Source organism: Ctenocephalides felis, unplaced genomic scaffold (assembly GCF_003426905.1).
Source record: "Ctenocephalides felis isolate EL2017-DRISC unplaced genomic scaffold, ASM342690v1 CF-g0.4_SCAFFOLD_00845, whole genome shotgun sequence".
In the NCBI taxonomy this organism is placed as follows: domain Eukaryota; kingdom Metazoa; phylum Arthropoda; class Insecta; order Siphonaptera; family Pulicidae; genus Ctenocephalides; species Ctenocephalides felis.
In genome coordinates, this window is record NW_020536999.1 from 42060104 (window position 1) to 42073580 (window position 13477).

The 13477-nt window shown below is 27.4% G+C and overlaps 1 protein-coding gene across 1 annotated transcript; it reads left to right on the plus strand.

The window, feature by feature from the left end:
• Positions 1-3845: 3845 nt before the first annotated feature.
• LOC113383446 (zinc metalloproteinase nas-13-like) lies at positions 3846-12836 on the plus strand. Its single transcript, XM_026621714.1, has 6 exons — positions 3846-3927; positions 6466-6660; positions 6934-7043; positions 9220-9427; positions 12434-12567; positions 12735-12836. The coding sequence occupies exons 1-6, from the start codon at positions 3846-3848 to the stop codon at positions 12834-12836; spliced, it is 831 nt and encodes a 276-aa protein (XP_026477499.1).
• Positions 12837-13477: the final 641 nt, after the last annotated feature.

Below are 13477 nucleotides of genomic sequence, written 5' to 3' on the forward strand. Positions count from 1 at the left end.
AATTTTCAATTTAAATTTTTGGACGATTACAATAACTTACCCTACGGGAAGTTAATAAAGTGATACTAAACTTCTATATGCCTAAATATTTTAAAAAGTGTAGCGACACATTTGTTAAATAGTAAGTATTTTATTAAATCAAGAAGATCGCAAAAACTACTGAAATCATTTTAGAATATAGAAATATGTATAATTTTCCATCCATCATCGAACAGTATTGAGGGTAATTATGTAAATTACCGCATATTACCAAATTCACCTAAATCTATTAACAAATTGAGTTAATGAATAGTACATTGTGGTTAAATATAAACATAATTTCAGTTCAATATTTGTGTAAAAAATGATTACATATGCTGTTCAATATTTAATTAGAAAATATGTTTCTGTTTCTATTTTATAGAATTACAGATTTGGAAGAGACTAATAAATTAGTTATAAGTTACGCTTTTAAAAACTAGTATATGTGTTGTATTAGTGTTTAAGAAATGCTTTATGGTATATATATATATATATATATATATATATATGATGAGTAAGTTCTTCAAGGGCATACATCAAATAAAAGGCAAAGATTTAGAAGTTAATCTTTAATTTTTCCAAACGTTTCGACATAGTATTTTATGTCATCATCAGTGGATATAAATATGGTCTTACATCAGTAGCTAGCGCAAGGCACATAATTTTGCACTATTATATATACACTAACTTGTTTTTTTTATTATTATTTTGTTGAACAGAGCATAGTAAAATATTTGTGAAATATATAATATATTTTGCACAGAGAACGTAGTTTATTAAAGATTAACATAAAAATTAAAGATTAACTTCTAAATCTTTGCCTTTTATCTGATGTATGCCCTTGAAGAACTTACTCATATTTCTCAACATCAAAACTAACTTCTCTAACATATATATATATATATATATATATATATATATATATATATATATATATATATATATATATATATATATTCTCAAATTTCTATTAAAAGTGCTCGACTCCGATGCTAGTAGAGTGACAGTAGGTTTCGCATTGACAAATTGAAGTTGATGGGTTTCAGTCATCAGCTTCATGTTGCAGAGTCTCTCTGTTCGTTGGCATCCTCTTGAAAGGGATATTTCGTGTATTTAGAGATCGAAAACAGAGGATTTAGTCCATCTTGTCAAAACACGATTATACTTGGATTTAAATTATTGATTGATGGATCCTTATACACGCGAACACACCGTACACTTACAAACATATAACATTTTCCTGGAAGAGTCTATGCGAACTTAAGGAGTTAGTTAGTATACAGGTCTATCATTTTCAAAAAGTCGGTTGTTTTTTTAGATATTTTCAAAGATTAACCATTCAAGAATATGTGTACAAGAAGATATTTCAAAATTCAAATTATTATAGTAATATAGCGATATTCCTCATTTGTTTCCTTCTTTCGTAAAACTTTAAAACGTGTTTTTCTCGAAACTGCCTCTTTCGATACAATACCCACGATTTATCAACATCTATAGAACCGACTTACTTGATTTTTTAACAGTGTCTTCTTCATATACTTCAAAATAAACTACAAAAATTACATTTTTTTACTATTTTCAAAATTAGTTGTGAAAAAAAATTCAAGCATATTCAGGCAAATTCATATTGAAAAAAAATCTTTTGTCCGTAGTTCTTATGATCGCGACATTATTCAATATTAATAATAGAAATACTTATTTTCCGTCAGATTCCTTGGAAGGTTAATATTATGGGTGTCATCAGGTGCCAACTTTTTGGAACCTTCAATACGTCACCTACTAGAATTACAACTCAATAACTATTTTTAATTTCTATTTTTTATATTTTTTCAAAACTTAATAACTTGTAACAAAAAATATTACAAACAAATTGTTTGTCCTGCAGGTTTTCAAAAATCGTATAAAATTCATTGCTGTAGACCAGAATACTTCCATTATTGAAGTTTATACTATACAAAGTTCTACAGGCCTTCATGGATATTATCACATAATACTACATAAATTATTGTAATATGATGATATTTCACAACCAATAACATTATCCAGATATCAATGAATATAATTATATATGCCTAGAGCATATATTCGAAGTGAGTCGTACCCAATAAAGCTCAAATACTAAAGTGCTATACTAACAGGTAAGACATTTTCATTAGAAATATGACATCTCAAATTTACCTGCCGCATCGAGAAGTAATGGTAGTGCCATATATATTATAGAATATGTGAGCAATCGCTAATTGATGCAAAGTATGTGTACATATGAGAGTATTAAGTCAAATTTTCTGCAGTTAGACTTTGTTTAAAATGCGAGGATAGATATCTTTGAATATTTCATAAAAATAAAACGGCAAAAACTTTGTTAAAAAATCCGTTGATAGATTTCTTTGAATATTTGACAGGAAAAAAACGGCAAAGACGTTAAAAAATCCCGTGATATCTTTGAATATTTCATTATACATAAAACCAAAAAAAAATTATCATGATAAAAAAGATCTTATTTTTATTTTGATTTTGCTCATTAAATTATCATTTTCATCTAAATTTATTATTATTATAGTTATTTGTAACTTTAAATTATATTTAATATATTCGAAACAATTTAATGAACATGCATTAATTCATGTTCAAACATTGTAACAAATAAATATTAATCCAAAGAAGTAGCAACAAAAATAAGATATATATGTTGATAAATATGTTTGAATATTTCATTATTATTTTTCAACATAGATAAAACCAAAAAAAATTATCATGATAAAAAAAATCATGTTTTTACTATCAAAACGCTCGCGTAACTAAGCTAAATTCAAGCTTTAGTTTTATAAATTTTTCACAAAATTTGATTTTACTCATTAAATTATCATTTTTATCTAAATTTATTATCAATATTGTTACTTGTAACTTTAAATTACATTTCAAAATTCAAACTATTCGAAACCTTTTAATAAACATACATCAATCCACGATCAAACATTGTAACAGATAAAAAAATGTGAATCCAAGGAAGAAGCAACAAAAATAAATATCCGTATTTTTTTTAAATGAGAGTTAATGCTCTAAAATGCTGGCTATAAACTTTAATTTGCAAAAAATTGCCTTTAGTGGAAAATGTCAAAACATGATAAAAATGTTAATCTTAAATTAAACTGTTCTAGTTCTTACAATGGAAATAACGTAGCAGATATATATATATGTATATATATATATATATATATATATATATATATATATATATTTCTTCGTCTATATGTTTGATACACAATTCTTATTACGGTAGAGGTACCCATATTAAAAGTGAAAGATATTGTAAAATTTATAACAGTTGTGGTTTTTCTATTGGCAAAGTGTTCAGTGTTTTAAAATAATAGATTTCCTATAAATTATAACATTTTTTAACTTAGATTATTTACGTTAATTTTATAGTAATATAATAATTTCTTTCTCACTAATTAATTTGTCTTTTCTATTTAATATTGTTTAACAAAAAAAATAAATAGAAATAACTTCATTGATAAATTTTTGACCTATTATTTTTTTAATAATTCGGATTGTCAGTGATTTTAATTAATATTAACAAGAACTTGTTATACTATTTCTTATTATTAATTTTGAAATGCCTATAATAAGAAAACAATAAAATTTTTGTACTGAAGAAGTGCATAGTTTTTTTAGAAGTACCTAATTTTAAATAATTGGGAAATAATCAGTTTATTATATATATATATATATATATATATATATAATAGTAATTATTTATCATTAGGATAAAATATCTAATAATTTTTAAGAAAATGTGTGTGATAAGTGCCATTTTTATATACATGAGTTTAGTGCAATCATGTTTTGGATATCCTTTGCGAAATATTTATGTATTCTATCAAGCTAGAGAAGCAGCACCAACAGGTAATATTTAAATCATTTTTTAAAAAAATACCTACTAAGAAAGCCCACTTTCTTACTAATACCTACTAATAAAGCCCACTAAGAATTCAATACATACAAAGGTATTATAAGATTTTATAATTGATATAAGTGTTTTAACATATAAATTCCATTGTTTCATTGTTTTTAAAATATATAGATTAGCAAAAAATATATAATCTGACATTTGGAAAAAATGTGATAATAGCAATTAATGGGTAATGATTCGAAAATCATTATCTTTCGGTTACACTTTTACGATATGCCCTGATTATGAAACTTAAACGATTAACGTTTAAGATAAAATTAAGGTAACTCTGTACTGTAATTTGTGGCAGAATATTTTATTACTTTTAATTCTCAACTACTTATAAAAAGATATAAAAGTAATAAAACTTATCGTGAACCATATTATAAGTTTAAAATTTATTTGATGCTTGCAAAAATAGATCCTTGAAAAAAGTATTTTTTTATAATACTAATTCATAATTTCAATTAGAGTTAGAAGTTTTTTTGTAATGAGTAAATTATAAAAAAATAACAGCTATAATTAGTATTGTAATTATTGTTATTCGTCAATATAAAATAGTAATATATTTACATTTGCCCAAGTGACTATTACAAAATCGTAATAGATGGACAATAATCCTTTTTATATAAATTAAATTTATATGAAATGTATTTAACATTTCATAGAACCGAAAAATAACTTCATTTATTACTTGTATGAAATGAGACCCGCCAAAATGTAGAAAACAGAATTGCAAAAAAATCTTAATTTAAATACAAAACTAATTATCATTTTAATCTATTACAGCAATTAATTTACCAGCTGTTCAAATTTAACAACACCTCCTTAACCCAGACAGGCGTTAAAACACGTGATATAGAAACATTTGTATTAATTTATCAACTATTAATAAACGTAGTTACGTGCAAAAAAGTATTGTGCAAGGCTAATATAAATAATATTACAAAAGAAAACATGCATAATAATTGTATCGAGTGCAACATATCATTATTCATTCATTATTCAATCATAAGGAAGTGTGTACAGACCAGCATTCTTCAAGTGTTTGAATGAAGTCACTTTCCTTTGTAGGGAACTTATGGAAAACTGTAATTATTTACAGTTGACAGATGATTGATAATAATTGTAAGAACCGTATATAAATAAACAAACAACGTTTATTGAACTGTAAGATAATTAGTGACAGTTGTCACTTTCGTGAAACGACGGAAATAGACAAGTAAAATTAATTAACTTTTTTCCATTATAGAAAATTCTATTCTTCAAAATTGGACAATATATATATTTTTTTTTTTAATTTATTTGAACAGCGATCAGAACTTATGGGAACAATATTTAAATCAATGATATTTATTACTAAATAAGTTTCCAAAGAAACAGATAAATAAAAATTTTGTGTGACATTGCACTTTCCGATGCGTCCATACATTTGATGTATATTTCGAAAGCTTGGCATATCAGGAGCAAAGCCTGAAAATTTCTTGGCTTACTACAAACAATAAAACTAATGGGACGCATGGCATCGTGCCTTAAGGCAAATTGCTGGAACTTTCCCTACCAAAAAAAAATTTTTTTCAAAAGATTAACATTTTTGAAAAAAAATTACTCTGAAAAAATTAGAATTATGATTTACTTTTTTTGAAAAAAGACTTTCTGAAGAAAAATTTATTTTGAAATATTTTGGAAATTCTGAACTTTTTTTCAAAGCAATCGTACTGCTTTAACTGGACAGAGACGAAATATCGAAGGTAAAGTAAATTTTTTTTTTCAAATTATTATTTAAATTTTAAATTACTATTATTTAGATTTGAATTATTCAAATCGAACGCTCCGTTCTCTTAAAAACTGAGTTACCGTTTTTGAAACTTCTTGCTCCATATCTTCGGAACGGCTAGACCTGCCTTCGCCAAAAACTCGTCTCCTTATCAATACGAATCGAATGTTTTTTGAATTATTCAAATCGCTTCATCCGTGTTCCCGAAAGTGTCGACGAAAATTTGTATCCGCACACACGCACATACACGCACATACACACACATACATCCATTTTTTCTAAGGTATGCCAAAATGTTCAGAACGTTTTAAAGATATATAAAAATTCTCATTTTCTATTTTTTTGCGATTACTATAACTTGCCCTACGGAAAGTTAATAAAATAAAAATGGTTATAAAAATTTTGTTGGCAAAAAGGTTTAATAAAGAGCTATATTGTCATTTATATATCTGTGACATCAAAAATAGTTTTTTTTTTTCAAAAATTTAGACAAAAAAGATTTTTTGTGTACATTAAGTTTTCCTATTATATTTTCAACTAAATTATATAATGAAGTTACCACGGTCCATGTGAATTTTTTTTTTATTATCGTGTTAATTAGGTGACTTCAATGTTCTAAGTAAATAATTTTTTTTTATTTTTTAAATTCTCATTATTTATTCTCTGAACTATCAAAAGTGTCAAATTTAACCCATATAAATTTTATTTTCTGTAGTTCCTGTGATACCAGCTAACGCCGACGATGCCAGTATTTGGGAGTCCCTTGGAAACAAATTCGAAGGAGATATGATACTCGATAAAGATCAATTGAGATTTGCAATGGGAATTGAGACAAGAAATGGTCTTCGACAATCAAGATACAAGTGGCCGAAAAAAGTGCTTCCTTACGAAATTGTCGATAACTATTTTAGTTAGTGCACTTATCTGATTTTCGAAACAAATAAAAACACTAATGCTATACGCAGAATAAATTGTTCACACAATTATATTTTAGTTATTTAAATATATTCTAACAAGGAGTTATTACCCTTCCAAGTTTATGACTTTATTACAACTGTCAGTCAAAAGCTCTCTCTTTTAACTCGTAAATAGAGTAATGAACAATTATCTAATAGCACTTAATGCATTTTATATTGCATTCATTATCACATATTTATTAATTTATTCCAAATGTATGTTCAAGGCGAGGAACAAGAAGAGTACATACATTCGGCTTTGCGTGAATTCGCCGACATTTCTTGCGTCACCGTCAGACCCAGGATGAAAGGAGACAGGCATTATGTTAGAGTTACGGTAATAATATTTTAATATATTAGGTTGATAAATAATTAAGCGGCTTTCATTCTTAGATGGTTGGATAGTAGGCAATTCAGCTGTCGATCAGTACAAAGAGTTATTTGATCAATTGCTTAGTTTTTGTTTGGTATTCGTCAAAACATGTAAAATCACGTCATTTTTTTGTTATAATTTCCCAAACCAGCAATAATAAAAAAGCATCTTAAGGTAACATAAAGTTATAAACTGTTTATGGTGACGAAGGCTTAAAAAACGGCAGTGTCAAAATTAGGTTGCCAAATTTCGTTCTGTACGTCATTTTTGACTCAAAGATTAAAACACACTTTAGTTGTCCAGTTGTAGTTGATTACAAAGGAATTGACTATTCTTACTTTTACTATTCAACCGTACGTTCAATTCTGGTGTCTACACCAAGCAATAAACGAAAATAAACATCGCAGTCGAAGAAAAGCGGGTTGAGTTGACAAATCTGAACATAACAGTGATTTATTCCATTTTTGTAATCACTAAGCAAATTATTGGAGCTCTGGGTTAGGTCACATTAAACATATAGTCTCAACCTTGCACCTTGTGATTACATTTTGTTCCGATATTTACAAAACTCCTTGAATAATTTAATAATTATGATGGTATCAAATTCTACCTGATTCAGCTTTTTGCTAATAAAAAGTAGATGATTTACGAATTTATGTTGTTTGAATGATGATATAACATCATTAATTAAAGGTGCCATTAAAACGGCATCAATGACAATGCATTACAAAATAAAGTTATTTAGTTATATAAAATAAAATCCCAATACCAACCTTATATCGGAATTAACGCAATCAAAGACATTTTTTACTTTTTCTTCATTTAGTTCGTTAGTGAAGTAAATTGCTTTATTAACTTCCCATAGGGTAAGTTATAGTAATCGTAAAAAAATCGAAAAGAAATTTTTTTATATATCTTTACGTTTCACAGGTTTTTGAACATGTTAGAAAAAATTGATGTATATGTGTGTGTGCGTGTGTGTGTGAGCTGATACAAATTTCGGGAACACGGTTCAACCGATTTCAATTATTCAAAAAACGTGATGATTAGTTTTTGGCATAGGCAGATCTCGCCGTTTCGAATATACGGGGCAAGAAGTGCTATAAATGATAACTTAGTTTTTAAGAGAATGAAGCGTCCGATTTTAATAATTCAAAAAAACATTTTACCTGTATTGACAAGATGAAGCATTGGTCGTATTTTTATAAAAGCAGGTTTATCGGTTTTGGAGATCTAGTGAAAAGTAAAAAAAATGCCATTTGGCGGTCAAAAATGATCATTAGACATATGCACAACAAATTTTGTCATCAGATATTTTATAGCGATTTTAACAATTAGTATAAATTTTGTTTATATTCCTATGGGTTCCAATGTTTATCTGTTAGACGACAACGCGGCGCTTACGCGCTTCTATAATTCGTCTCAGTTACAGTCATACAGTTAAAGTAAAGTACGATTGCATTGCAAAAAAGTTCAGAATTTCCAAAATACTTCAAAATAAAGAGAACATTTTTTAAAAGCCTTTTTTTTTAAAAAAAAAAAATTTCTGTCAAAAATTTATAGCTGATCTAATTTTTTTCAACAATGTTAATTTAAAGAAAAATGGAACGGGAAGTTCCAGCAATTTGCCTTAAGGCACGATGCCATGCGCCCCACTAGTTTTATTATTTTTATGAAAATTTATAAAAATATATTGATTGTTCAACAAACTGCATGCGGCAGTGAGCCAAAGTATATCCTCGTTGCCCGTTTGGATTATTCTATTTGGCAGACAACTATACATAAATCAATTTAATTTCAATTTATAATTTCTGAAATAGCGGTTATTCCGAGCTTCATAAATTGTTATATATAGTACAATAATACGGGCACTGCGGTGTGAAATGGCAATGGGAAATGTCTCACACTATTCTTCCCTGAATCGAGTTGGAGTTTTAACTCAGCTCACGGACCTGCCCTAGGGCAGTACACCCATTATAATACAGTATTTACCGATTAACACCAGAGTTCCTTGTGACGATATAATTTCGTATTGAGTCTATTAATTTAATAAATACAATTTTAATTAAGAAAAGAATAAGAAAAGTGTGTTTATATATTCACAAAGGATAATAAGATATAATCAGTATCCTCCTCCTAGGGTCGTAGGAACGGCTGTTACGCCATGGTGGGTTTCCAGCGCGGCGGAGCCCAAACGCTGAACCTGGCACCGCACGCCTTGGGCGTAGGCTGTTTCCGCCGTGCTACGATTCAACATGAATTTCTACACGCACTCGGATTCTACCACATGCAATCTGCTCACGATCGAGACAAATATGTAACAATCAAATGGGATAACATCATACCAGGTCAGAAATTATAAATAAACAATAGAAGTAGAAATTAATTATTAACTTCCCTTAGGGTAAGTTATTGTAATGGGCCGAAAATCGAAATTGAAAATTTTTAAATTTCTCGACGTTTTGAAGGTTTTTGAACATTTTGGCATACCTCAGAAAAAATAGATGTGTGTGTGTATGTATGTATGGATACAAATATCCAGTCACGTTTTCGGGCGCACGGATCAACCGATTTGAATGATTCAAAGAACATTCGATTCCATTGATAGGGAGAAGAGCTGATTAGTTTTTGGCAAAGGCAGGTCCAGCTGTTTTGGAGATACGGAGCTAAGAGTGAAGAAAATAAAATCGACCTTTTGAGAGAACGGAGTATCCGATTTGAATAATCTAAAAAACATTGAATTAGTAATGATTGGGAGAAATATTGATTAGTTTTTGGCAAAGGCAGGCCCAGCCATTTCAAAGATACGGAGCTAAATATGTAAGAAATGGCAGTTTTTGAGATAACTAAGCGTCCGATTTAAATGATTCAAAGAACTCTCTGCTTGTCTTAACAAAATAATTGATTTTGGAAAAAAAAATTGTTTCAACTTTTTTTTTTTCAAAAAAAATTGTTTTATATTGTAAATTTTGTATCGTAAATTTTGTATTTTTAATTCTGACAATAATTCTAATATACTTTAAATAAATAATTTCAGCTTTGCAATTCAGTTTATATAATTTTTATAAATATTAGACAATGTTACAATATTAATAATAATCTATTTGAAAACATTCAGTATTCCTCGAACAATTCGTTACGGTACGGGAAGTTCCAGCAATTTGCCTTAAGGCACGATGCTATACACCCACTAGTTTTAATACGAATTAGCGGTTGTGAATGATACATAAGCCGAATATTGCGAAAACCACCGGATTGAGATCTAACATCTAAATTCACTTTTCTCATAGATTTATTTATAAGTTTTTCCGAATTTCATAGTTGTGACCAAAAGTAATGTAAACTAGTGCTGCATATAATCGTGCTTTAATTTAAATGCTTTAATTTTTTTTGAAAAATTTGATTTTGTTAAATCAATAGTTTGTACATACATACTGCTTGTACATACATTCTGCACACATGCATCCATTTTTCAAGTATGCCAAAATGTTCAAAAACCTTCGAAACGTAAAGATTTCAAATTTTGCATTTATATTTGCAAAAATTTTCGTATATTACCGCAATTACCATAACCTACCCTAAGACATGAAGTTAAAAGAAAATCAATTCAGTTTAAAATTAATGTGTAATAAACATGAGTCTTGCAATATTTCATACAGTTTTAAGTGTATGTTTTCAGTGTATTACACAGAATACAAATTATTAGTACATTTAATTTTTTTTATTAGAAAACAAGCTATTTATCTAAATTTAGGGTATTTAGATTTATTTCATACAGTTTGAGATATCCCAAAATATAAGTAAAATCTCCCATATCTACGAAAGGATAAAAAGAATAATTTTGATCAATTGTACTTGGTAATTTTCTGTACCTTTCTATACCTTCACTATACACAATTGCAATTATGTATTTTATTAGTTAGAATTATTTTAATTTTTAAAATTTGTCATAAATGTTAATAAATAGTTTACTTCAATTTTGATTATCACTGTTTTCAAAATTATATTTATCTGTCAGAATTTTCAATATTCAGCATGTAACCATTAGTAGAAGTTGTAGTAGAAGTTTGTATCTAAAAAAATGAGTTAACTGAATAGCATAATTTCTATTAGAAATAGTCCGTGAAAAACTTTTCCTGGAAGGTTGAAGAAAAGAATTCATTACTCATAGAACTGTCAGAGTAACATTTGCAAACAGTATTATAATATCATTTGGCAGTAAGCATTTCAAATGAAATTTTTGCAGTTTGTACCAATATGACAACTGTTTTACAGAAGTTATGGAAATATTGTACATGATATACATAACATTGTTACAAAGTACAAGCGTATATTTTCTTCAGGAAAAGTACAACAAAGATAAAATAGTATTGGCATTGTTACACAAAGACAGAAAATTTCACAGTATAATATACTAGTAACAGTTTGCTAATAAATAGGAAAATAAATAAAGTGATTTTATTTAATTGTGACAAATATTTTGCTAATTTGAGTTCTGCAAATTTCTTTAATTATCAAGTGTGCAAGTAATTGTTTGAAGTCGAAAATGATTTGCATTACGTGAAGATGCAAATTGTTCTAGTAATTAATAATAATATAATTTAATAGATAAATTTACTTTCAAATTTAATGTGAAAAGGATAACAAACTAAATAAACTATTGGAAACTAAAATAATAGTTTAGGAAATCAAATGCACTTAAGATTATAAGGAAATTTTTGCATTTTGTAAAAAGTATTTTACAAACTAAATGTGTGAGTTACATACTTAATTTTGATTTCAAAACTACTGTCATCTTGCATAAGAATCGTTTTGAATAATTTTTCTAACTGCATTTTGCGGTGCCTGTGATTAACTCAGTGAAGCGAAAAGGCGTGCTTGATCTGATTTTAAACTATCTTTCTTGCACAACAAGAATGCACTATTGAAAACGATGAAATTTTTGTTACAAAATACATATTTATGTAATATTGAAGGAAAAATTGTTCTAAATGTATCATTTACTAAAGGAAAAAATTTAAAGTTAGTAATTGCATTAAGATTACTGTATTATAGTGGAATTTGGTGTTGTGGTCCTATATAAATTATGATTTTGTTGGACTGTATATTACCACTCCACTCGAATGCCGCCACTCCGGCATATAAATCTCAGAATTAGCGAGTGGAAAGAGTTATTGCAAATGCATTTTTATTAACCATGAGAACTCATCAAAGCATATCACGTGGTTTATTTTTTTGCCTCATTATAATTAATGGTTTGAAACAATATTCAATATTTAGCAATTCTATATAGTGCTAGAACATAGTTTGTACAGCAAGAATGTTCGATACTAATAATTTTATTCAATTATCAGGTTTGGAACACAATTTTAATCGCTACAACTCACGCATTGTTACATCACATGGAGTTAAGTACGACTATGAAAGTGTAATGCACTATGGACCGTATGCATTTTCAAGGAATGGAAAAATGACCATTGTACCAAAAGTTAGTCATAAATATTTTGATTATTTTTAGTAATTTTTTCATAAATCAGTATTTCAAGCATTAATATTCATAATACAAAAACTAAATTAGAACTTTTCTATTTTATTAATTACCTAAATTAAGATATTTCAAAATTGTTTTTATTTGAATTTTTATGTTGTCTTTAGGTTCCGCTTGCAAGGATCGGCCAAAGAAATAGCCTGAGCGACGCAGATATAGAAAAATTGAACATAATGTATTCATGTGGCAAGGATGCATATCTAAAATAAATAATATGTATATATATATATATATATATATATATATATATATAATCAATATTTCGGGCATTTACAATATATTGAAATTTTAATAATAAATTCATAAAAATTCAAACAACAAAATAGTATTTGTTTAAAACGTTATATACGCCTAGCTGATTGTGAACAACAATTTTCTGTGTCGAGCATTAAATAAAACTAGTACAAATACGGCGACTATTTTAAATACATGTATAAATAAATATAAATTATTACAATAAAAATAATTCAATTGTGGTCTGTGTATTTAAAAAATACGCACATTATACAAGAAAATATATGAATAAAAACAGTTTAGTATATATAAATTGCATTCACTTAAAAAGCATATATTATGAGCATATCAAAATATTGCTAATTTTCAGAAAGAACTAATATAATATAATATAAAACAGTGCACTCAAAATACCTTTATTTTACTTCGTTATTTTACGACACATTATGCTGTGCAAATGCAATAAAATTGAGTATAATTTATTACTTACAAGTTTAAATTGACCGTTATTAAAATATGTGATAAAAACTAATAGTAAACTAAAATGTATATTGTATTTGAATAGAAAAGATCTTAGATATTCAAAATCAACCGGGTGAACCACATGTTAAAGTTA

Excerpts from the sequence above, each read along its gene's own strand:
- LOC113383446 (XM_026621714.1), top strand. The coding sequence starts at position 3,846 with ATGAGTTTAGTGCAATCATGTTTTGGATATCCTTTGCGAAATATTTAT. Across the intron at positions 3,928-6,465 it reads TAGAGAAGCAGCACCAACAG|TTCCTGTGATACCAGCTAAC; the intron begins GTAATATTTAAA and ends TATTTTCTGTAG. Across the intron at positions 7,044-9,219 it reads GGCATTATGTTAGAGTTACG|GGTCGTAGGAACGGCTGTTA; the intron begins GTAATAATATTT and ends TCCTCCTCCTAG.